The sequence below is a fragment of the Budorcas taxicolor genome, chromosome 3 (assembly GCF_023091745.1).
Source record: "Budorcas taxicolor isolate Tak-1 chromosome 3, Takin1.1, whole genome shotgun sequence".
NCBI classification, from domain to species: domain Eukaryota; kingdom Metazoa; phylum Chordata; class Mammalia; order Artiodactyla; family Bovidae; genus Budorcas; species Budorcas taxicolor.
In genome coordinates this window covers 108,410,214-108,432,502 of record NC_068912.1, presented here as the reverse complement: position 1 = coordinate 108,432,502, position 22,289 = coordinate 108,410,214, and the positions used below count along the sequence as shown (strand labels likewise).

The window sequence follows — 22,289 nt, the reverse complement described above, 5'->3', positions numbered from 1 at the left end:
ATGTTGGTGCTGGTCCACAGGCCCCCCTCTGAATAACAAAGATGTAGAGAATCTGGTTCCCTCCCCGCATATTACCCCACCCCACCCCACCCCCGCCCCATAGAGGAGGCCAGCAGGGGTCTCTTAAAATCCAGCCCTATCTCTTCCTGCTCTCCTACGTACTCCACCAAACCCTGTACCCTGAAAAGAAGCATAGTACCTGTGGCTACTGTTGTCAGTTGGTTTTCGTTTTTAATTTGAAATAAACCTTTAAGCAGTTTTCAGAGTCAGGAAAGCCCTGATATGAATGTGTAACAGTACTCTCCAAGGATAAAGTCACACAGCTGGAGATGCTGAACAGTTCTCAAGCTTTGGCTGCTGTCTGCATGCAGGCTGGTCCTATGAACTCCTCCAGAAGGTTCCACTCTGCAGAGTCTGGGCTTGGACGCTGGTCAACATTCTCTCTGATGCGTCCACTGGTTGCATCACAAACCAAGTGTGTGCCTCTTGGCCCTCTGAGGGGCAGAGACGACCCCTCTGCTTCCCCACCCTGCTCACACAGTGATGTCCAAGGGACAGAAGTGCCTTCCAGTAGCTTCGATGTGTGTGTGTGCATGCGCGCATGCATGCACACATGTTTGCATGTATGTCAGTTACCTGTTTGGACATGGGGGTCTGTGTGCACGTGTCTGTGTGTTCCTGTATGTATGGAGAGGGTGTGTACGCATTGGCCCCAGTGCTCAAGTTCAGTAAAGCTCTCATCACACAGAGCAGCACTGGGCTCCTTCTGCATGGACCGGGAGGCTGAATAGGGTCCCTAGGTGGGCCCCGCGGAGGTGACCGGCCCCACTGTCCCTTGCTGTTGCTGCTGCTGGCCCTTGCGTCTCCGAGCGCCGGTGCCCGCCTCCTTGCTCTCCTTGCGGCTGGGGTTCCTGTTGGCGTTCTCCCGCCTGCCCTGGCTGCCCTTCCTCCTCTTCTGCCCTGGAACCCCAACAGCAGGAAGAGTCAACAAAGGGCGTCCTGACACAGCAGGAGGCCCTGGGCATGGCCAAGAGCGGGAGGAGGGATGTGGTCAGGAAGCTGGGCGGAGGTGGGTAGGTGGCGGGGTGGGGAGGAGGCCCAGAGGTGGTCCAGGTGCCCTCCAGGCCTCCTCGGACAGGGCTCTGCAACACGGGCACTGAGAGGGGGTCCCATGAGCCTTTTCACTCTCCACCTGAACCAAACCGCCTCCTCTTTCCTCACGTTTCCTCAGACCTTGGATCCCAGTGGCCCGAGGGCATCTCCCAGCAGGGCACTGCAGCTCTGGGGACAGGCAGGATGGCTCCCCACTCCTCCATCCCACACCACTGCCACATCATTGCCACCTGCGGGCTGTTTGACCTTGGCCAAATCACTGCCCCCCTCTGGGCCTTCACACCCCCCTTCCAAGCTCCCCTTCTAAGGGACCCCAGTGCCAGCATCCCCTGAATCAGAAGCAATGGGGAGGGATAGGACCACAGAAGCTTCCCGCCATCCCACGCAGCTGCGTGGATCACTGTCTGCCTGGCACGGGTTTGCACAGCATGGGGTCCTGAGTTGAGGGTGCCCCATCTGGCCCTGGCCTGAGCCCTCTTCTGGGTCACAGGTAGGAAACAGAGGTCATCAGACCTCCCTCAGCTGTGCTGACCGCTGACCCCCAGGCCGCAGCTCACCCTCGGGGCAGGGTGTCCTCCGCACTGTGCACCTCCGCGTCTCCTTGGTGTCTGAGCAGACGGCGTGGTCTCCCCCTGGGGCATGGAGCACCCTCCGCGTCCGCTCCTCCAAGCCCCTCCGGAAGCCGCAGAGCTTCTTCTTCTTGGAGCAAGGCCCCCACAGAGACCACTCACTCATTTCACATTGTGCTGGCGGGAGGGGAGGAAAGCAAGGGGAGGAAGGGGTCACGGCTCCTCACCTGGCCCCAGGTGCCCCCCAGGGAGCCTCTTCCACCTGGTCTCGGCCTCAGCCCCGGGCCAGAGGCATCCTTAAAGTCCAGAGAGCATAGAAGTCCCCAGAGAAACTCAGGGGGTGGTCGTCATGAGCTTTCTCTGCGCGGAGCCCAGCCCACGCTCTCCGTGGGAGCCTGCAGCCACCCACGCGGCCCGCCCCTTCTCGGCCCGGACCCTGCCGGCTTACCCGGGCTGCTGCACTCCATGGTGCCGTCTGCAGGCGCAGAGCCCTCGGGACAGGCGGGGTAGCAGCGGCCTTTGTGCAGGTACAGGCTCTCCTGACACTGGGTGCAGAAGCTGTGGCTGAAGCAGGCCTCGCAGTGCTCAATCTTGCATTCTGAGGGGAGGGCCAGGCCGGCGGTGGGGCTCTGGCTCAGCCCCAGACAGACCCTCCCCTCGTCCCGTGCCCGCCCACCCACACAGGGCAGGACAGCGGCCTGGAGCGGCCGCTGCCGCAGTGGAGTCTTGGGAGAAAGAAAGGAAAGCAAGGGGCGGGGAGAGAGGAGGCCAACACAGCCCCTCCTGAGGGCCGCTGGGACTCTCCCCACGCACCACCTGCCCAACCCAGCACCTGCTCCAGGCCCGGGAACCCAAGGGGAGGCCCAAGAGAGCTAGATTCAAAGCACAGGAGATTAGTGGGGCGAGAGGAGGGTCCCAGTATCTCAGGGCACCCCAAGGACCACCTGCTGCTGCTGCTGCTAAGTCGCTTTAGCCGTGTCCAACTCTGTGCGACCCCATAGACGGCAACTCACCAGGCTCCCCCTTCCCTGGGATTCTCCAGGCAAGAACACTGGAGTGGGTTGCCATGGACTGCAGCCCACCAGGCTCCTCCGTCCATGGGATTCTCCAGGCAAGAGTACTGGAGTGGGGTGCCATAGCCTTCTCCCAAGGACCACCTAATCAGAGCCAAACTGAGGGATACAATGACACCCTGAGAGTGGCTGTGTGGTTTCCTCTTCCCCTACTGCTGGGCATCCACAGCACCCCAAAGCCTGGTTCTCCTCCTGCCCAGGGAAAAAAGAATCTGCCTGGAGGATGGGGAGCCATCCCAGGGCAAATTCCTTTGCCTCTGCAAGGTCGAGTTCCAGGAACCACCTTGGTCAGAGTCCTGGGTCCCTCCCTGATGCCCTCCTGCCAGCTCTCCCTCCTGCTGGGAGGTGGAAGGAGAGGGTGGCTGGGCTAGGCTGGAAGCCAGAGGGGTCTTTCACAATCTTGCCCCTCCCGGACTGTGGGCGGAGCTGACTTCCTACTAGTCCCCGCCCCTGAAGTCTGGGCTGCCAGTTTCCCAGGAGCAGGCAGAGCGAGGAATGCCCTACCCAGATCCTCGAGGACCGAGAGGGCAGTCCTGGGGTCCCACCTCCATCATTATAAGCTCCCCACCCCACCCCACCCTCCTCTGTGCCTCCTGGCCTCTGAGTCCTGGGTTTGGTGGCAGGCAAAACACAAACAAAAGGTAAGAAGAGCCGCTCCGTTTGTTTTGGGCCAGACACTGAGGGCTGACATATGCCTCTCACAACAATCCTGGGGGTAAAAACGAACACCCACATTTTGAAGATGAGGTTTGGAGAGGCTGTGACTTGCCCAAGGTCACACAATGAATAAACAGCAGAGTTGGGATTTAGAACCCAAGTTCTGAACTCCCCTCAGGCATTTCCCTGGGACCTTGATCTTATCAGCTATGAAAAGGGTACCATCACTTAGGTCTGTCTCCCTCCCAAGGTGCCTGTGTGGCTGAACCGATAGAAGGTCTGGAAATGCATGCTAAACTCCAAGGCTCTGAACAAAATGAGAGGGTCACTGGCATTGTTTACCAGAGAGGGTTCACCGCGTGGCCCCCTGCTGAGAGGGAAGTGTGACAGCCCGTGCTTCGGAGCACGTGAAACTGTAGCTGATGTGAGAGAGCAGAGCAGAGTGAGATGGGAGGTGGGGAGGATGGGGAGAGAAGGCTGACCAGGGCTTGAATTTCTGTGCAGTCAGTGGAGCCAGCCCCGATTTTTTTTTAGGTTATATGTCTCAGAAGCGTCTTTCTGGCTGCAGGGCAGAGGGAGGGTCGAAGGGAACCAGATGAGGGTTGGGGGACAGATGGAGGTTATTGCAGGAGAGAGGGGATGGGAACCTGGATGAGACAATGGCAGTGAGGATGGAAAGGAGCTGGAGGAGGCACAATTTGGTTATCGAATGGCTAAGGTGGGGGCATAGATGAGAGGCTGGCTCTTAGGTCTGTGCCTTGGGTGATGGGTTGGGACACTGAGAGTCACCCATGGGAACACAAGTCAGTGCAGGTTTGGAGGGAGGAGATGCGGCTACGTTATGGGCTGGAAATGTGGGTGGGATGTCTGGGGAGATGTCTGGCCAGCAGTTGGATATTGGAATCAGGAACTCCCCTCCTCAATATCTCCTCCACCCCTTTTGCAGCACATCAACAGTTCAAAGCACCCCCGCCCCATATCCAGAGTTTCCAGCACCCTTCCCCAGCCCTGCCCACACTCACTGATGCACTTGTTCATGTCAGGGTTGCGGGCATCAAAATATCCAGGTGGGCAGGATGGCAAGCAGACGCCCACTTGGCGGATGTCGTTCCTCTCCAGCAGGATGAACAGCTTGGGCGAGCACTTGAGGCAGCCGTTGACCTCCGAGCAGAGCTCACAGCCTTTGGCACAGGCCTGGCTTCCGTCGGCACTGACTGCAAGGATGGAGCAAGGGTGAGAGGCAGCTGTGGGAGAGGCCTCCATCTTTCCCAGGCTCCCACAAGGATGGAGAGTGAGTAGATAGGAGTTTCAGCCTACAGAATGAATGTGCTTCTCAGAAAGTGCAGGCCAGGCTGGCAGCTCTCTGCAAGGCCCCTTTATAAACCTTCCCAGCCATCTGCTTTCAAGGGAACTAGCACAGCAAGAGCTGCCATCCACCCTAAATGCCCCCTTAGCTCCAGGAGCCATGCAGGCTCACCCCCCAGACTTGCTCCACCATCCTCAGAGAAGGTGCTGAAGCCTGGAATTTACACAGCCCTGAGAAAATTTTAAGGACAAGAGGGATAATGAGAAAAAGGCCACCAACCCAGAGACAGGAAGACAACTGGAATAAGCTATGTCTAGAACAGTGGTCTCAACCAGAGATGAGTCTGCTACTCAGGGGACTTTTGGCAAAGTCTGGAAGCCTTTTGATGATCACACTGGGGAGGGGGTTTCTAGTGGCCTCTAGGGGACAGAGGCCAGGGATGCTGCTAAACATCCTACAATGTATGGGGCAGCCCCCACAACAGCAATCTGGTCCAGATGTCAAAGGTGCTGAGGTTGGAACCATCCTTTGAGCCAGTGAGGTCCCCAACCCCAGGGTTGAGTTTCAGACCTACGATCTCGTTTCCTCCTTCACTTGTTCAACCAACACTCACTTGGCCCTGCCCAGGTACCACAAGCAGTGCAAGTGCTAAGGACATGGACGCAAAGACCCCTGGCTATCCTGGACTGGTCTCTCCAGGGTACAGACAGTGCCTGCAAATGGGCACAAGCTGGCAGCCACGAGGATCAAGAGAATCCAGAACGAAGGAAGGAGTCACAGACGAGGGGCCATTTGGGTGAACTCTTCAAGAATGAATAATAATTTGTCCATCGGGAAGTAGAGACTAGGGCCCTCTAGGGGCAAGACCACAGAGGTGTAAAGCGACCTGAAGGAAGTTGAGGAAGATTGGGGGTACAGGAGAGGTGGGGAGGGGAGTGGGGGAAGATAAGTAGTCCTATCTTTAAGCACCTTTTATGTCATGACGATGGACTTGAATTCTATCTTGCAGCATTTTCCAAAGAATATTCCTTGGAACAGGATTCCCCTAAATGTTCATAGGAAGATGTGGAAAAAAGGCCATTGCTTTAGATATATCTGAGAATATATCTGAGAACCACCATGTCCAACAAGTCTAAACTGGATTTTCTACTCCAGGGCTTTTTGCAGCCTTTGTGGATCCCCTGGAGAAGGGAATGGCAACTCACTCCAGTATTCTTGCCTGGAGAATCCCATGGACAGAGGGCACTGGCTGGCTATGGTCCATGGGATCACAAAGAGTCGAACACGACTGGGAGTGATTAACGTTTCAATTCATTTCATTATGCTTCTATGACTTTAAGTAACTTTCTAAGAGGGAGACAGCTGCACTTCCAAGACATTTTGGCCACAGAACCCTTGTTTCACAATGTTTTAGGGGGACCTTTCTCAGAATTGATGAAATAAAGAAGTCATCAGCAAGTTTTAAGCAGGAGCAAGGTCTGGTCTGATTTACAGGCTGGGAAGTGTCCTCTGCAGCCTGGGAAGAGACCAGAGACTGGAGGAACATTTGGGAGGAAGCTGACCAGATCATCCGGGTGAGAAAGATGGAAAAGTCTTAAACAAAGTTCTGTTCAGTGGAGACGGAGAGAAAATTATTTGAGAGATACTCAGGAAATACAATCAGTATGGCCATTGTGACCAATCAGAGGCTGGGGTACTTGCCGGGGTTCTGGCTTAGGGGATGGGTGGGACCAGTCATTAAAAGAAGAACAAGGCAGTGAGGAGCTGTGTACAGGCTGGAGGAGAGAACCAGGGGAATCAGAGCAGAGATCGCAGAAGACCGTGCAGCAATGGAGGACCCATGGCGTAGACGTAGCTGGTTGGACCTGAAGTCAAATGCCTGGCCTGTGACCCTGGGCGAAACTCTGCATCCTGTGGGCCTCCCTTCCCACCACCTAAAGAGAGAGATGAGGATGCTTGCTCTGGAGGGCTGTGGGGAAGAGCTCTGGCTTCAGGGATGATCCTTGATTTCATAACAGGAGAATGAGTAAGAGAAAGGTGAGCAGAGGAGAGAGGGGGAATAGCAAACACAATAATGATAAGCAACAACAAAATCTTAACCATAACCTCCGTAGCTTACTCCTAAAGGTTGAACACTTATCCCGTGGCAAGCACTGCTCCCAGTGCTTTACAAGTATCATTTGATCCTTAAAACCCATGCAGTGGGGGATACTACTCTTTTTTCCCCCTCTTTTTCACAGATGAAGAAATAAGAGAGGTTGAATTAGTTGAACAAGGCTTCACAGCCAGTATGTGTTCCAGGCAGTGAGGAAAAAGTTCATGAGAACCAGGGGTGACAGGGAAACTGTCACCAGTTTGGCCAGACTGATTTTTCAGATTGAGAACTTACTTATATAGAGTCGATGTTACCATTTAGCCAACCAACAAATTTAAAACTTAATATCACTCTTGTTAGTTGGGTCGTGGTAAGAGGAAAGGACTGCTCACGTGGTTATGAGGGAGCCTGCTTGGGACTGGTTTTCTGCTTTGGGCTGTTATTCAGCTATATGCCAAATGAATAAGTCACTGTAGATTTTAGGCACCACTTCCACTCCAATGCTATTAAGTTGTCTATGACTCAAGGATTTGATTCCATTCATGGCTGAAATGAAGGCTCCCTCCAGGTTTTTGGCTTGCCCTGATCCTAAAAGAGATTGAAGGCAGGAGGAGAAGGGGATGGCAGAGAAGGAGATGGTTGGATGGCATCTCCGACTCAGTGGACATGAGTTTGAGCACGCTCTGGGAGATGGTGAAGGACAGGGAAGCCTGGCGTGCTGCAGTCTATGGGGTCACAGGGTCAGACACAAATGAGAAACTGAACCACAACAACAAGAACCAAAGTCACCCAGGTGTCCCATTTGTGGGTGTCTGTGGTTACATTCCCATAACTCACATATTCCTCCCTTTTCACTTTAGTGAAGGGCACATTTGCAAAGGGCCTTCTTAGAATCCTGCTGTCCGCCTCCCGCTCAACCAGCAGCAAATCTCTGTGTGCATTTCCCTGCAGAGGTCTCAGTGACACGTAAGACAAAGTGCGGCCCATGGGGCATCTGAAATTCATTCAGTATGGCTGGTGCGTGGAGTGAGTACAGAGGGAAGCAGGGGGCAGAGGAGGAAAGGCCTGAGTCTGTAAAAAAGGAGCACAGACATTATTCCAAAGGCCACAAGGAGTCCCGGGGGCCTTAAAACAGGAGACACGGCCAGGGCTGCATTTTAGAAAGGCCCCTCTGTAGTGTGGAGAATGCATTGCACAGATGGCAAACCTGGAGGGAGGGGGACTTCCAGGTTCCAAGAGATGGAGCTGAACCAGGAAGATGGACGGGGGAAGGGTACAGATGCACGTAAGATAGATATTCAGGCGGTAGAATCGAGGAGGCTAGGTGAGGGACTGGACATGGGGGTGAGGGCTGCAGGAAAGCACAGGTCAAGTATGATGCCCAGGGGTCAGGCTTGGGTGACGGGATAGCCGCTGGCCCTTCGCCAAGAGAGGGCCCACAGGAGGAGGAGCGGATTTGAGTGGAGGAAATGACGGGTTGGGTTGAGTTTGTGGTTCTTGTGGCATGCCCCTGGGAAGGTGTCTTGTAGGCAGCGGAACCTGTAGGTCTGGAACTCAAGAGAAACATTTTGGCTGGAGACTGACATGTGGAGTCCTTAATACGAAACAGTCATCAAAGGCCTGGAGGTCTATGAGATGGCTAGGGAAGTGGGAGCAGACAGTGAGGAGAGGCATTAGACACTGAATAAAAGGACAGAAGAAGAAGGGTCAGCTAAGAGATCGAGGAGGAGCACTCAGACAGGTAGGGACACTCAGAAGCATGTTGCATCATGCAAGTCGAGAGAAGAGGACACTCAAGGGAGGAGAGGGGAGCCCAATGCCAGGTGCTACTGAGATGTCATGTAAGGACCCAGCCACAAACAGGCTGTTGGCATCCCTGGTTGAGGTGGAGAGTGGACGTCAGTGGTTAAGGAGTAAAGGAAGGTGAAGATGGAGAACCATCTCGTTTAAGAGGCAGGCTGTGGAAAGAGGGAGCATGGATCTCCCTGAGGAGCTGTTGTGGGGATTAAATCTGTGGGAGGGGAAAGCATCCTGGGGAAGAAGGGGTGCAGCTTGAGAAGAGGATCAAGAGCTGAGGCCTGGGCAATACTCACATTCAAAACACAAGCAGAGGAAGGGCCTGGAAAGAAGCTGAGAAGGAGTTGTTGGGGAGATGGGAGGACATTGGGGTGGGAGATGGAAACCGAGTGGAAGAGGGTGAGATCTTGGGGACCAGGGCTGGGACCTCTGGGGAACCCTACAACACATGCACCAAAAGGAGATTGGGTGACCTCAAGAAGGGCATTTCTGGTGGAGTGGTGGGATGCAGGCCCAACCACAGGGGGCTGAACAGTTAGTGGAGGGGATGGAGGTGAGGGATAAAGTGAGGAGAAGGGAGCGGGGACTGTGAGCAAGACAGAGGCAGGGAGTGATGGAGTGAAGACCCAAGGATATGAGAAGGTCAAGACAGAACTCAGCCAGTAAGACCAGCCTTGAGGCTTGAGACTGGGGTCAGGGACAGGGGTCTAGAAGCTGAGCTCCATGAGGTTTGGGGGTTCAGGAAAGAGAAGGAGTGCTGAGCAAGGAGGAGAGGGGCTCCAGGATGGGCAGGGGCAGTTCAATGAGGAAAGGGACACTTATCCAGGGGGATGGGAATCAAAGTGTTCTCAGCTTAGCAAGGCAAAAAGATGAGCAGTGAGGGGATGGAGAGCCAGAGGGCAGGGGGCTGTGTGTGCTGGGAGAGAGGGGGTGTCCAAGGAGATGCTGGGTGTGGCAGAGGTTACATAATGATTCAACGGTGATTCAACAGGAGAAACCGAGGCTCATTTATTCCGCAGACGTTCACTGCACACCTAACATGTGTCCAGAACTGCTAGGAGCTAGGGACGTGGAGGAACAGCAACAGATGCCCACCTAGGGATGGCTGCACATTTTGGGGAATGGAAGAACACTGGAGGACATGCCCTTACCAAGCAGGCTAGGTGAAGAGGGTGCACAGACCAGAGAAACAGCCTGGGCAAAAGCTCTGAGGCCCCGACCATCCTAGTGCATCCGTGAAATGGAAAACAGAGCTTTATTCTAACTGGCAAGGAAAGGACCTCAGAAGGGCATGGTTCACAATTTGACACACTCCCTCTGGCTTCTGTGCCTATGATGGGAAGGGGCTTGCCTTGCAGGGCTGGAGCCTGGTTGAGGATGGGTGGGCTCAGTGATGGGGAAGGTGCTCAAAGAGCTCATGGGGCCTTCTTCCAACTTCTTCACAAAACTCGCTCATTAAGGTTCTGCTCTTCCTACCCGCACCGTACTCTCCACTCCTCACTACCTCACCCTGCCCCCTGCCTCCTAAGCACTCCATGGAGCCCACTGCACTGAGCCAGGAAGTCAGGGCTGTGTCTCTTCCATTCCCTGCTGCTTCTTGCCTCCTTCATCCCTGTGCAAAGCCCTCTGAAGCTGATCTTTCTGTAATCAGGCATCCCCCCAGGGTGACTCAGCCCCGCTCCCTGAAGAGCGGCTTCTGGCCACAGCGCCTCTTCTCTAGAGACTTCACTTGTTCCAAGTCCCCAGATTCCTCATCTTGGGATCTTTCCAAAACTCAGATTCATGGTGTCATGCCCCTGCCTCTTGGTGGTTGGTGATTTAGTCGCTAAATCGTGTCCAGCTCTTGGCGAGCCCATGGACTGTAGCCTGCCAGGGTCCTCTTGCCATGGGATTCTCCAGGCAAGAATACTGGAGTGGGTGGCCATTTCCTTCTCCAAGGGATCTTCCTGACCCAGATCTCCTGAATTGCAGGCAGATTCTTTACCAACTGAGCTACGAGGGAAGCCCACAACCCATCAATAGCTCCCTATCTGCTGCAGAATTAAGACTCAGCTCTTCCACCGAAGAACTGATGCTTTTGAACTGTGGTGTTGGAGAAGACACTTGAGAGTCCCTTGGACTTCAAGGAGATCCAATCAGTCCATTCTAAAGCCCTGGGTGATCTTTGGAAGGAATGATGCTAAAGGTGAAACTCCAGTACTTTGGCCACCTCATGCGAAGAGTTGACTCATTGGAAAAGACTTTGATGCTGGGAGGGATTGGGGGCAGGAGGAGAAGGGGATGACAGAGGATGAGATGGCTGGATGGCATCACTGACTCGATGGACGTGAGTCTGAGTGAACTCCGGGAGTTGGTGATGGACAGGGAGGCCTGGCGTGGTGTGATTCATGAGGTTGCAAAGAGTCGGACACGACTGAGCAACTGAACTGAACTGAACTGAACTTCCACCTGGCCTAAAAACTTCCATGAGCTGATCCCACCCACTTCATCTCTTAAAACTACCTCTCCGTCCATGGGATTTTCCAGGCAGGAGTACTGGAGTGGGGTGCCATTGTCTTCTCCGACCTCTAAGCAATAGGGAACTATTTTTATTTCTCTGAATACATCCCACTACTTCACATCTCTGTGTCTTGCTCAAGTTGGTGCTTCTGTCGGGAACACCCTCTGCCTCCTCCTAAGCCTAACTCTTTCAAGCCTCAGAACTAAAGTCACCTCCTCCAGGAAGTCTCCCTTGATCTTGCCTCCTGGTAAAATCTGGATATAGAGTATTTCTCTGTGTTCCCTGCCCCCAGTACTTGAATCCATCACAGTAGACACTGCCTTGTATCATTCTTATCAGCTTATATATCTTTTTCTCCCATTGGAAAGAACTTTTGGAGAGTGGAGCCTCCCTTGTTTCTAAATGGGAGCCCAGTAAGGAGTGAGGCTCCACAAAAGGATAAGACTCTCCCAAATGTAGGGCTGAGGATGAGGCGAGTGAGACAGGGGCTCAGGGAAGGGGCTATATGAACAGAGCTTACTGTTCGATAAAGTATGGGGAGTGGGACAGGAAATGAGTGGCTGCGGGGTTGGATGAGGATCAATGGCACGGGAGGGGAGGGCTCCATGACACAGAGGAGGGCTGACCTTGGTTTAGGGGTAGTATCTAGTCTTGGAGGAATTAGTTTCCTTAGAGACCCTTGAGTTACGTGGGTGGAGGTGAAGTGAGGTCGGGGATGACAGGACCCAGGGCCTCACTGAGCAGGCAGAGGCCACATGCTCTCCATTCCTGGTGCCCTGGTACCCTGGGCACACCCCCCTGGGAAGACTGGCATTTTTCAACTTAACTGTGAACTAAGTTTCCCTGCACTTTTTTCTCACCTGGGTCCAAATGCCTTTAACTGGTCTGTTGGTCTCCCGCACAAGCTCCCTCCCCTCACGCCCCACTACAGCTGGATCAAGTGCTACTCCTCTGATTCAAACCTCTAAGGGGATGTCCTCATTACCCGAAGCTCAAGTCAGGGTCAACGGCCAACTCCCAGTCTGGCAGCTACCAAGGGCTCCAACCTCTGACCTCTGCCCATTTCTGCAGCATCACCCCCAGAGCTCCCTCAGCTCCTGGCAGCTCTACCCTCATGGGTGTTTGGCTCTTTAAGAGCACAACCCTTCTTTACAGTAGGAAAGAGCCTCCGTGTATAAAGCAAAAGGAGCAGAGCAGTTCCAGTGAAAAGCCCAGGGCTCCCGAGAACTGCACCCAGAAACCACTTCTCCGGCTCTCCCCCAGCTGCACTCCATTTCCTGCGCAGTCTGTGCCTCACCCTAGCTCCTCACCTTTGGACATGCTGGTCCCCTGCCTGGGTTCCCCTTCCCCCTCCCCCACCCCCACTCCATGGCCTGCAGATCACCTGTGCTGTGCTGAGCCCTCAGTCATGTCCGACTCTCTGCGACCCTGTGGACTGTAGCCCACTGGGCTCCTCTGTCCATGGGGATTCTCCAGGCAAGAATACCGGAGTGGGTTGGAATGCCCTCCTTCAGGGGATCTTCCCAACCCAGGAATCAAACCCAGGTCTCCCACATTGCAGGCAGAGTCCTTACTATCTCATCTTTAAAATTACATCTCAAGAGTCACTCTTGGGGCCCCCAAAGCCCTCCTGGTTCCCCTCGGCATTCCCTACACTAGGTTGAAACTGTCTCCTCCCCATCACCGGTGGGTGCTCCAAGATCCATCTCTGCACCCAGGACCAGGATCTGTGGGTTTGAAACGGATGCATGAGGAAGGGCCCAAGACATATACATGACTACATACAAAATGCATAGCTAGCGAGAACCTACTTTACACCACAGCAAACTCTACTCAGTGCTCGTGGTGACCCAGATGGGAAAGACGTCTAAAAAGGAGGGGATATGTGTATTCACATAACCGATTCACTTCGCTGTGTAGCAGAGACTAACACAACGTTGTAAAGCAACTATACTCCAATAGAAATTAATGAAGAGAGGAATGAATGAGGCTTCGGCCAAGGAAGAGAGGCTCTACAGACCCTTTTCTGGGGGAGGAGGTGAAGGCTTCAGATGAAGGACGGGGCAGTGAGAAGGAGCCGAAAAAGGCGAGTCCAGAGAAAGGCAAATATCATGTGATATCACTTATATGTGGAAGCTAAAACCATGGTACAAATGAACTTATTTACAAAACAGAAATAGAGTCACAGATGTAGAAAACAAACGTACGGTTACCAAGAGGGACAGTGGGGAGAGGGGTAAACTGGGAGATTGGGACTGACGTATGCACACTACTGTATTTAGCATAGATAACTAGTGCTGACCTGCTCTATAGCATAGGGAACCCCACTCGGTGCTCTGCGGTGACCTGTATGGGAAAAGAATCTGGAAGAGAGTGGATCTGTGTATACATGTGGTTGGTGCCCTTCTCTGTGCAACGGAAGCTTACAACATCGTAGATCGACTATGCTCCAATAAAAGTTAATTTAAAGAAAAGGGAGAAGAGTTACCTTTCTCTGAGCCTCTGTCCATTTTGGACCCCCACTGCACCCTGAGTCTTACCCACCTCTCTCCCTGTCCTTGCATCTCACCATTAAGAATGTCTGTCACTCACACCGCTTGGTAATAAACGCTGGGCTACGTGCTATCCAGGCTGTGGGATGTGGCTGTATCAAAAGTGGAAACATCACAATGGCTGCATTTGATTGGCTGCTGCTGGGATCGGCCCATTCTGATGGCCAGGCCAGTACTTTTTTTTTTTCCTAAGTACAAAAGATGATGAACCCAGGTCTCCTGACCCTCTGGTGTAGGTGAGTGTGTGGCTCAGCAGCGGAAGTGTGGCCGTTAATGCACGTCACATGATGGTGAGTGGCCTCTCTCGTTTTCTCTCTCCTCTCGGAAATAGAGGAGACTGATTATAAATTGCTAAACCGCATCTGGCCAGTGGAGACCAAAATACTGGCCGCAACAGATGAGAAGGGAGGAAAATCAAGGCCTCGCTGCTGATTAAACCTAACTGTCTCTAATTGTTTGTTAAGCCAGGGATTTTCAGCTTCACCAGTTCTCTGAGCTTCTCTCTCTGGGTTGGATTCTGGCCTTGGCCACTCCCGTGGAGACCTGACAGAACTCCATTGCTTTTCAACCCTTCCTGGTGGGCCTTGGTCTGAAGGCCTCAGAAGTGAAGCAAGAGGTGGTGGGGCTAGACTTGAGAGGAGCTGCCCGTCTTGGGGCGTGACATCACTTCCAGGGGACTCTGAGAGACAGACAGACTTGAGTCGGGCCTCGACCACATACCCAGGGGCCACTCCCATGACATGACGGCATGTCCTGAATCGCCATCCCTGAAGGCATCGAGGGAAGGATAGGGTACCTGCTCTCAGGACGGCCTAGGATAGGATCCTAGGAGAGACAGTGAGAATGGTGAGGACAGGTAAATACTCCATCAGGCTCTGTTTTCAAGAAGGCTGGGCTCACAGAAACCAGGAGACCTGGGTTCCAACACTGACTGTGTGTCTTTTAGACTGTCGTCTGTCCCCTTTTCTTAGCTTCAGTTTTCCTATTTGTACGATGATGGGATTTTTTTTTTTTTTTTTTTTTAAGGCTGTGAGAGCCCTTTTCTTCCAATGACACCTTATGTGGAAGCTTCCTGAGAGCAAGGAAGAGTGAAGCTGCTCTGGTTTGAAGGGTGGTTGGGCCAGCCTTCTGCCCACTGCCTCCCCGTCACCCCTCAGTGCAGCTTCCTGAATCCCACTGAGCAGGGTTAAAAACCACAGTGGTGGACAGGCCCATGAATACTCTGCCCCACTGTCCCTTCCCCACGACCTGGGCAGGGGAGCATGTCGCCCACTGCCTGTCCATGTGGGTTTCCTGGCCCCCAAGGAGTTGAGGGCTGTATTCAGACCACCAAATGAAAGGAACCCTGAACTCCTGGGGGACACTGAGCACCCCAGGGGGACCGGGCTGGGAAGCATCTCCATGGATACCACACAAAGCCGGTGTGATATCAAAGGGCATAATCCACAAACTGGATCCTCACAGGAGAGGGGTTAATCTAGAAAACAGCATCTACAAAAGGGAAAACAGACAAAGTGAGTTATCTACAGGATGGGTAATCTCAATAAATTAATCCACAAACTGGATTATCTACTGAGTGACGTACATAGCTGTAATAGACAAAGCAGAAATCTGCAATGGACATCACAGGATGAAACAGCCGAAGGTCGCAGTCCCCAGACAGTGCCCTCCCCACCACCACTCCCAAGGGCCACTGCGGTCCAGCCCCATCCGTTACTCACTCCGCCTCTGTCTCTTCCCCTTGATCCCCCGGCTGCCAGCGGCCAAATGCATCCAGCTCAGAACCAAGGCCACCACACACAGTCCAAGCCGCATAGTCACTCGCCGGCTCCAGGCCCCTGGTAGGAGGGGTGGTCTCTGCGGGGGTGGACGGTGCAGGGCTCTTGCTAACACCTCCGGGGCTGGGTCAGCAGCAGGATGTCCAGGCCTGGACTGTATCCCAAATCTGCCCTGTATTCCAAATCCACCATAATCTCAGCTGGGGACAGAGAGGGTGTGGGGAGCCTACTTCTCCATCAGCCCATAAAGAGACCCAGAGAGCTTTCCTCAAAGGCACCTCGGGGTGTCACATGGGGAGAACTCTTTGTCACTTCAGTCGGGACACCTCCAAACACCAACCTGTTGGGGCAGGAGAGAGAAGGGTTAATCCTAGAGTACCACTGGGCCCCGCCCCCCCCCAACCCGGGCCTCTTGCCCTCCCATGTGGTGCATTACCCGGGAGACAACTCAGAATGTCTGAATGTTACAAGTTACCCACCTGGCACCCCTGTAGTAGAGATTGGCTTCTTTTCCTATCTTGCAAGAGTCCCTGATGTGGGATGAGAGTTGGCTACCCAAGTAGTTGGAATATGGTGGACACTCAAATCAAACTTGTGGATCACTGGAAACCAGCTGCCTGGCTTTTGCCCTGCCCAAAGTGAGCCATCTCTAGCTGGAAGTCCTTTATTAGGTCTAGCCTACAGACTTCATGCTGCAGTAAAATCATGACTCTTAACAAGCAACTCTCTCTGTCCTTCGGCAAGTGACCCGTCCGCCTTCTCTCCCTGGTGCTGAGTCACCCCTGTGCCTTTCACCTGTCTGGAGCTAGAGCAGTGGTCCCCGACAAGCTGGCAGACCCGGCGTGGCCCTCTGGGCTTGGCGGGAGCAAAGGAAGTAAGGCTTCCCCCAGCCACAGAAACTCTGACACAGCAGGCCCGGCGGGCCTGGCCTTTGTGAGAGGATAAAAGAGGCAGCGATGCCCGCCCTGGCCAGAGACACAGAGAATGGGGATAATCCCCCAGCCCAGCGAGAGCCAGGTCTCTGGACCCGCTGGCCCGGGTGATGGGGGCAGGGGGAACCGGTCCCTCCCCAGTGAAATGTGTCAGGGAAGTTGGAGCCCAACCTGGGAGTCAAGAGATGAAAGCCCCCTTCCCACTCCCAGCTTGCTTCACACTTTCACAACGTGGCCTGCACATGCGCTGGCCCACACGCTTGCTGCACACGCACCCATACTCAGGCAGGGACGGGAGGAAACAGCGAGTCTTCAGGAAGCTTTGGAGACGCCAGGGAAGCATCGCTCTCCCACTGGCTGGTTAAGATGCCTTGAAAGAATCCCTTAGCCTCTCTGTTTCCCCATCTATGAAATGGGGATAAATATGCCTGCTTCACAGGTTTGCTCTGAGAGTTGTCTGCGTTTCAGCCTAACTAATGAGAAAGTTGAAACACTTGAGTGAAAGTGCCCTTCCCAACCCTGTCCCAGTCTTTCCCCCTTCGCCTCCAGGGAGGCCCCAGGGAGCCCACCTGCATGGGAGATAAATCATTATCCCACGAGGGAGTTCAGCAACCCCTCCTCGGTCTCTCCCACTGGCTTTGAAGGCCAGACACACTCAAGTGGTTAAGCTGCCTGTGAGAAGTGTTTACACGAGACTGATGGATCCCACCTGGAGCCGTGGCCAGAGCCTGTGGAGATGCCCCCAGCCACCCCCAAGTGCCCCGTCAGCTGCCAGCCCCCACCTGCCCCTCCAGTACTCCCTGTGTGACCTGCCAGAACCTTCCCATCTGCCCCAGCCCCCACCACACTCTTCCATCACCCACAGATTACAGACATCTGGCTGAGTGTATCAAACTGGGGTCTTCAGCCCCCAGTCCCAGAGGCTGGCCATTGACCACAATGGTTAAGGGCATAAACATCAGAGTCAGGCTGCCTGGCTTTGAATGTTGCCTCTGCTACTTATTAGCTATTACCTTATCCTAGTTACTTAGCTGGTTTGAGCCTCAGTTTCTTTATCAACAGGAGAGTGGTGGTTCTTTTTATAGCTTAAATGAGTTAATATATGAAACTGCTTAGAATGGTGCCTGGCACACTAGAACTCAATAAATGTTGCAATTTCTTCCACCAAGACTATATTTTGTGTCTACATTCCAATGGTCATCTAAAAAGCAAAAAGACAGTTTTCATACCATCTGGATACCAATCGTAACACTGAGCACAATGATGCAGTTTCCATATTTGCATTTATCTTTATGGTTGATTGCCTTGGCCCCAGGGATCACTCAGAGTGATATGGCTAACCTCTAATGCTGGCCTTTCTCACACTAAGGTCTGAGAACCCTGGCAGATACATTCTCAGGGTGCCCTGAGTCTTTCCACCTGACAAATACTGAAGAAGACTACACCGGAAAAAGCTGGTGTTAAATCCTGGGTCTGTGAGGCTTTGGTCTCACTGTATGCCTGGGGTCCTGGGGCAGAACTGATCTATGCATCTCTGCACTCCATGCGCCTGCAGGGCAAGGCGCTTCCGAGTTCAGCTCCGTCACTGCTCAGTCATGTCCGCCTCTTTGCAACCCCATGGACTACAGCACGCCAGGCTTCAGGGCTCAGCAAAGGCTAGCCCCCTTCCTCCACTACCCTCTACTTCCCTCTGAATTCCCCCTCAGTCCTCCCCAGTCTTAGCTTTCAGTCTGGTCCCTGCCAGGCTCACCCAACCTTTGCCAGGGAGGATCTTCAGACCCACTCCCACCTGTATCCCCACCAATCTCAGCAGGGAAGCAGGGAGGAGGCTCCAGATCTGAATTCCACTGGAAAAGTGGCTCTGGCCTTCCTCGACCATCATGGGATGGGATGCGTTTCAATACAGAATCAACCCTCCAAAGGAGTTGTGTTCACTCTGTCAGGGATACAAGCAACAGATGGGAAGGCTGCAGAGTGTGGAGGGGGTGAACTGGAAGACAGACGCCCCATCTAAAGGGAGAATCTGCTATTCCATTCCAGCTGATTGTTGATGGGCCCGAAGACTGGCTCCACATTACTAGATCTTCTGTTTTTTTTTAAGTTGAAAACTCTGGATTGCATGTGATATCTGATTTTAAAAGCAGGACAGGTCTCAGACTAGAAGTATCACAGTAGCAAGCCTCAGAAGATCCCAGGTCTCCGACTCCACTTCCCTCCAGAGAAGAAGTTCCCACCCTCTTCACCCCCACCCACACACGTGCAGTGGTACACACAGACACCCACAGTGGGGCCACAGCTGAGAGAGGGGATAGGAGCTAATGACTTTCTTTTAAGCAGCCTGCCTCATTTCTATTGGCTCCTCTGGCTGATTTCCTTTGCCCCCTGGGCTACAAGGCACAGGCAGGTTCTTTTGGGAGGCCCGTCGCTCTGCACCGGCAGAGCCAGCAATGGGAACTGCTGGCAGTGACCACGGGCTCAGGCATCCGTGGGGGTGAGGAAGGCACTTTGTCTCTGCCAGGGTTGGGGCGAGGGATCCACATTCATGGCATGCCTGCACCACCTGTCACAGGAGGTTCTCATTGACTCCTCACCACAACGCTAGGAGGAAAATACAGTTGTTCCCACTTTACGGGCAGGGAGAGGTTAGGGTCTCGGGGCACAAACAGGCAGTGAGCTGCTCAGTGTTTGCTGCTCAGGAAGGGACCAAGGGCAGAGCAAGAGGCGGGGAGCTGAGAGGTGCAGGGCATGACCCAGCTTGAGGAAGGAGTGGGAGGCAGGGGCAGAGCTGGGGCCAGGGAGAGAGGCCCGCCTACTAGGTGGTCCAGGAGGGGAGGACACACTGGGGAGGGGGACACGGCCGAGGGGTGGGCCGCAGGGCGGAGACTCAACGTCCCCAGAAGTTTGCAATCTTTCACCTTCTTCCCTGCAACACTATTTGGATAAATTGGTACTCGGTCCGGGGCCGGATACAGACCCAAAAATGTAAACCATTCCGATAATTTCTCATTAGCTTTCCCCGGGACCAGCTACTGGTGGAGAGGGCTGGCCGGCGGGGGGCAGAATTGCTGGGCTGGGGGCGGGACCAAGTACGTGCCCGCCCGACCTGTCGGGATTCGTGTGTCAGCCAGAGCCAGGCCAGGTGTGAGGGTCGACCCAACCCCCGCTTCCCGACACCAAGAGGCAGCGGGGAAAGGTTCCGTCACGTCCCTCCATCACGACTCTGAGCGCTGAAAGTCTTCCTCCCTATCATCTAGAGAGGTCCAGCAGGTGCAGGGGGAGGGGAGGTGGACCTGAAGTCCCCCGACTGGCACCCCCACCCCCGCCCCAAATCCAAGAGAACTCTCCAAGTCTGAGAGGCGGGTTTCACAAGAAAACCCTTGCCCCAAGCGCGCGAGCTGGCTCTCCTGGGAGCCCTGGCTTAACACACAGTGGCCACCTCTCCCCAGCCAAGCAAGACGGTCCCTCAGTACCCGAACCCTCGGGACAGTGAACCGCGCCGCCTCGCAGCGCCCCGAGGGGCGCAGCACACATCGTCTGCCACGTCGGACCCGGGCCCGGGCTCCGGCACTGGGGGTCTGGGGATGGTAACTGGGAGCCGTGGGATTCGGGGGAATCCAAGGTGAAGACACCAGGAATCAAGAGCTTCTGCTTCGGGGGCTTGGGGTGGGGGGCGGTGGAGAATAGGTCTGGTGGATTTGGGGAGTTCGAAACTCCGAGCGAGGACGATCGCAGGGGGTTGAGGGCGGCATCGCCAGGAGGCTGCCTACAGGCTTGAGGGATGCTAAGGCTGGGGGCGGCAGGACTTGCAGAAGGAGCCCCAAAAGGTGCCCTCTTCCGCCCTCGCTGATTCGAGAGCAGTCAGAAGTCCCCTGCCTCTCACGGTCTCCCCCCACCCCGGCACTCATCTCGGCCAAGCCCCGACGAGAGGGCCCACGGAGCCCCAGGTCCCAGGGGAAGGGGGCGCTAAGGAGGAGGACGGGGCAGCTCCCGGGGGGACTCACCTCCGCGCTGCCAGCCGCGGCGGGCGCAGGCCCGGGAAGGGTGAGGGCGCGGCCGGCTCACCCGCCCGCCGCGGAACTGTCCTGGGCGCCCAGCGCGCCCGCGCTCCGCCCGCCGGTTTCCAAGTTGCTCAATCTGCGGGCGGCTCACGCCCTCCGGGGCCAGCGCCCCACCCGGCGCATCGGTCCTCCGGGGCAGCCCGGTTCGGCCCTCCTCTCCACAGTCCCCACTCGGGCGATCCGCGCCGGGCTCTCCGCCCGCGCTGGGGCTCTCCGTTGCGCTTCGGCTCCGCCGGAGCTCCCAGCCGGGAGAGGGGCTAGTCCTCGGCGCGCACGAGGGAGGGAATCCCCCCCCTTTTCAGTCCCACCCCCGAGCCGGCCCCCCTTCCCGGGATCCGCAGCAAAAAACGGACTGGAGCGCCAGGCCTGGGAGTTCGTCGCCCCCCTCCCGCACGCCCTTGCCCTCAGCTAGGGCGCTGCGCTCGGAGCGCAGGGCTGGCAACTGCACCCTTGGTCTGGACTCTGGCGCAGAGGCTCTGTCCTGCCTCCTCTCCTTCCCCTACCCTGCCTCCCCGGCGATTCCAAGCTGCCAGAGCACTGGCGCAGCTGCAGGCATCCTGGGGTCAGAACAGGCCCGTGAGCCTACCAAAACCTCAGTTTCCCATCAGGAGCCTGGAAAGAGACAAGGATCAGGCTCCGAGGGAGTCTGGGGTCCCGCCCACACTCCTCTTCTCAGCAGTCAACTCTTCAGAGCATCTTCCCAGTTCAGAGGAAATGTGACCTCCAGGGAACCCAGGTGAGGACCCTCCACTGGGAGCTGGTGCAGGATAGATCTTGAAGCAAAGCCTAGATACCAAATCCCTGTTCCAACACTTACCAGCTGTGTGGCCATTCCTAAATTACTTAACCTCTCTGAGCTTCAGAGCTCTCGTCTGTTTTGAGAGGCAGTGAAATGAAGGATGCAAGTGCCCGGTAAAATGGTAGGAACCATGCTAATGTTTGTGGGATGGGTCTTGAAGGGCTGCTGACACCTGTAGTGACCCAGATGCTGTTGAAGTCAAGCCTGAAGGAGAGAAGGAGGGAGACTCACTTCTTGGGGTGGCAAACAGCATTCTTCAGCATCACTTCAGACTGGGTAAAGGGAACTGGGCTAAAACTGTAGTTAGCACGAGTTAAGTTAGAGCAGAAAAGCTATACTGATGTGTGTGTGGGGGGGTAGGGGTGGTGAGTAATCAAGACAGGCTGTGGACTCTCCTTCTCTGGGGAGGAAGGGGGAGCACTGACTATGGAGACAAGGGCACAGGGTCATTTACAGTGACAGGGGGATGGATGGAATGACCTCTGGTGTATTATGATGGGCAGGCAGCAGAGATGGTGGATGGATGGCCAGAGAAAGCAGAGCATTGGGTCCTAAATACCAGGGTCTGGGCTCATTCAATCAGATCTTTGCCAAGTTTGCAGGGGGCAAACAGCCATTTCTGAGTTTGGTCCTGGGTCCCATCCACCACCCCAGCCCCATTCCCTCCCCTCTACCCTCAGCCTCTCCTCCATCTCGCCGGCCCTTGGCTCTGCACTGTGCCTAATCAAACAGCCCCAAATGCTGAAAACTCAATGTTTATTTTATTTTATTTTTTTACACACTTGCATAACTCCCTGACAAGCCACGCCAGGCGTTGGGCTTTTTGTTTGGTTTTATTTTGTTGCATTTAGGGGGAAAAAAAGAGAGAGAGAGAGAGAGAGAATGAATAACACAAACCACCCAGCCCTAGAAGCAGTCCCAGGCCAGGCAGTGGGTCGGGTTTCCTGCCTGAGGAAAAGTCTGTGGGAGTTGGGGGTGGGGGGGCTCGCTACTAGGCTCAGGAATGAGCAAGCAAGGGAAGAAAGCCACCTGGGTCAGAGAAGATAATGAATTAGAACCA

General features: G+C 54.7%; 1 protein-coding gene across 1 annotated transcript; it reads right to left on the bottom strand.

Moving 5' to 3' along the window:
* Positions 1-796: 796 nt before the first annotated feature.
* RSPO1 (R-spondin 1) lies at positions 797-15,477 on the bottom strand. The gene is made up of 5 exons (XM_052638004.1): positions 15,384-15,477; positions 4,435-4,626; positions 2,131-2,280; positions 1,671-1,859; positions 797-960 (listed from the first exon to the last, which is right to left on the bottom strand). Exons 1-5 carry the CDS (start codon positions 15,475-15,477, stop codon positions 797-799), a joined length of 789 nt encoding a protein of 262 aa, XP_052493964.1.
* Between the last annotated feature and the right edge of the window lie 6,812 nt (positions 15,478-22,289).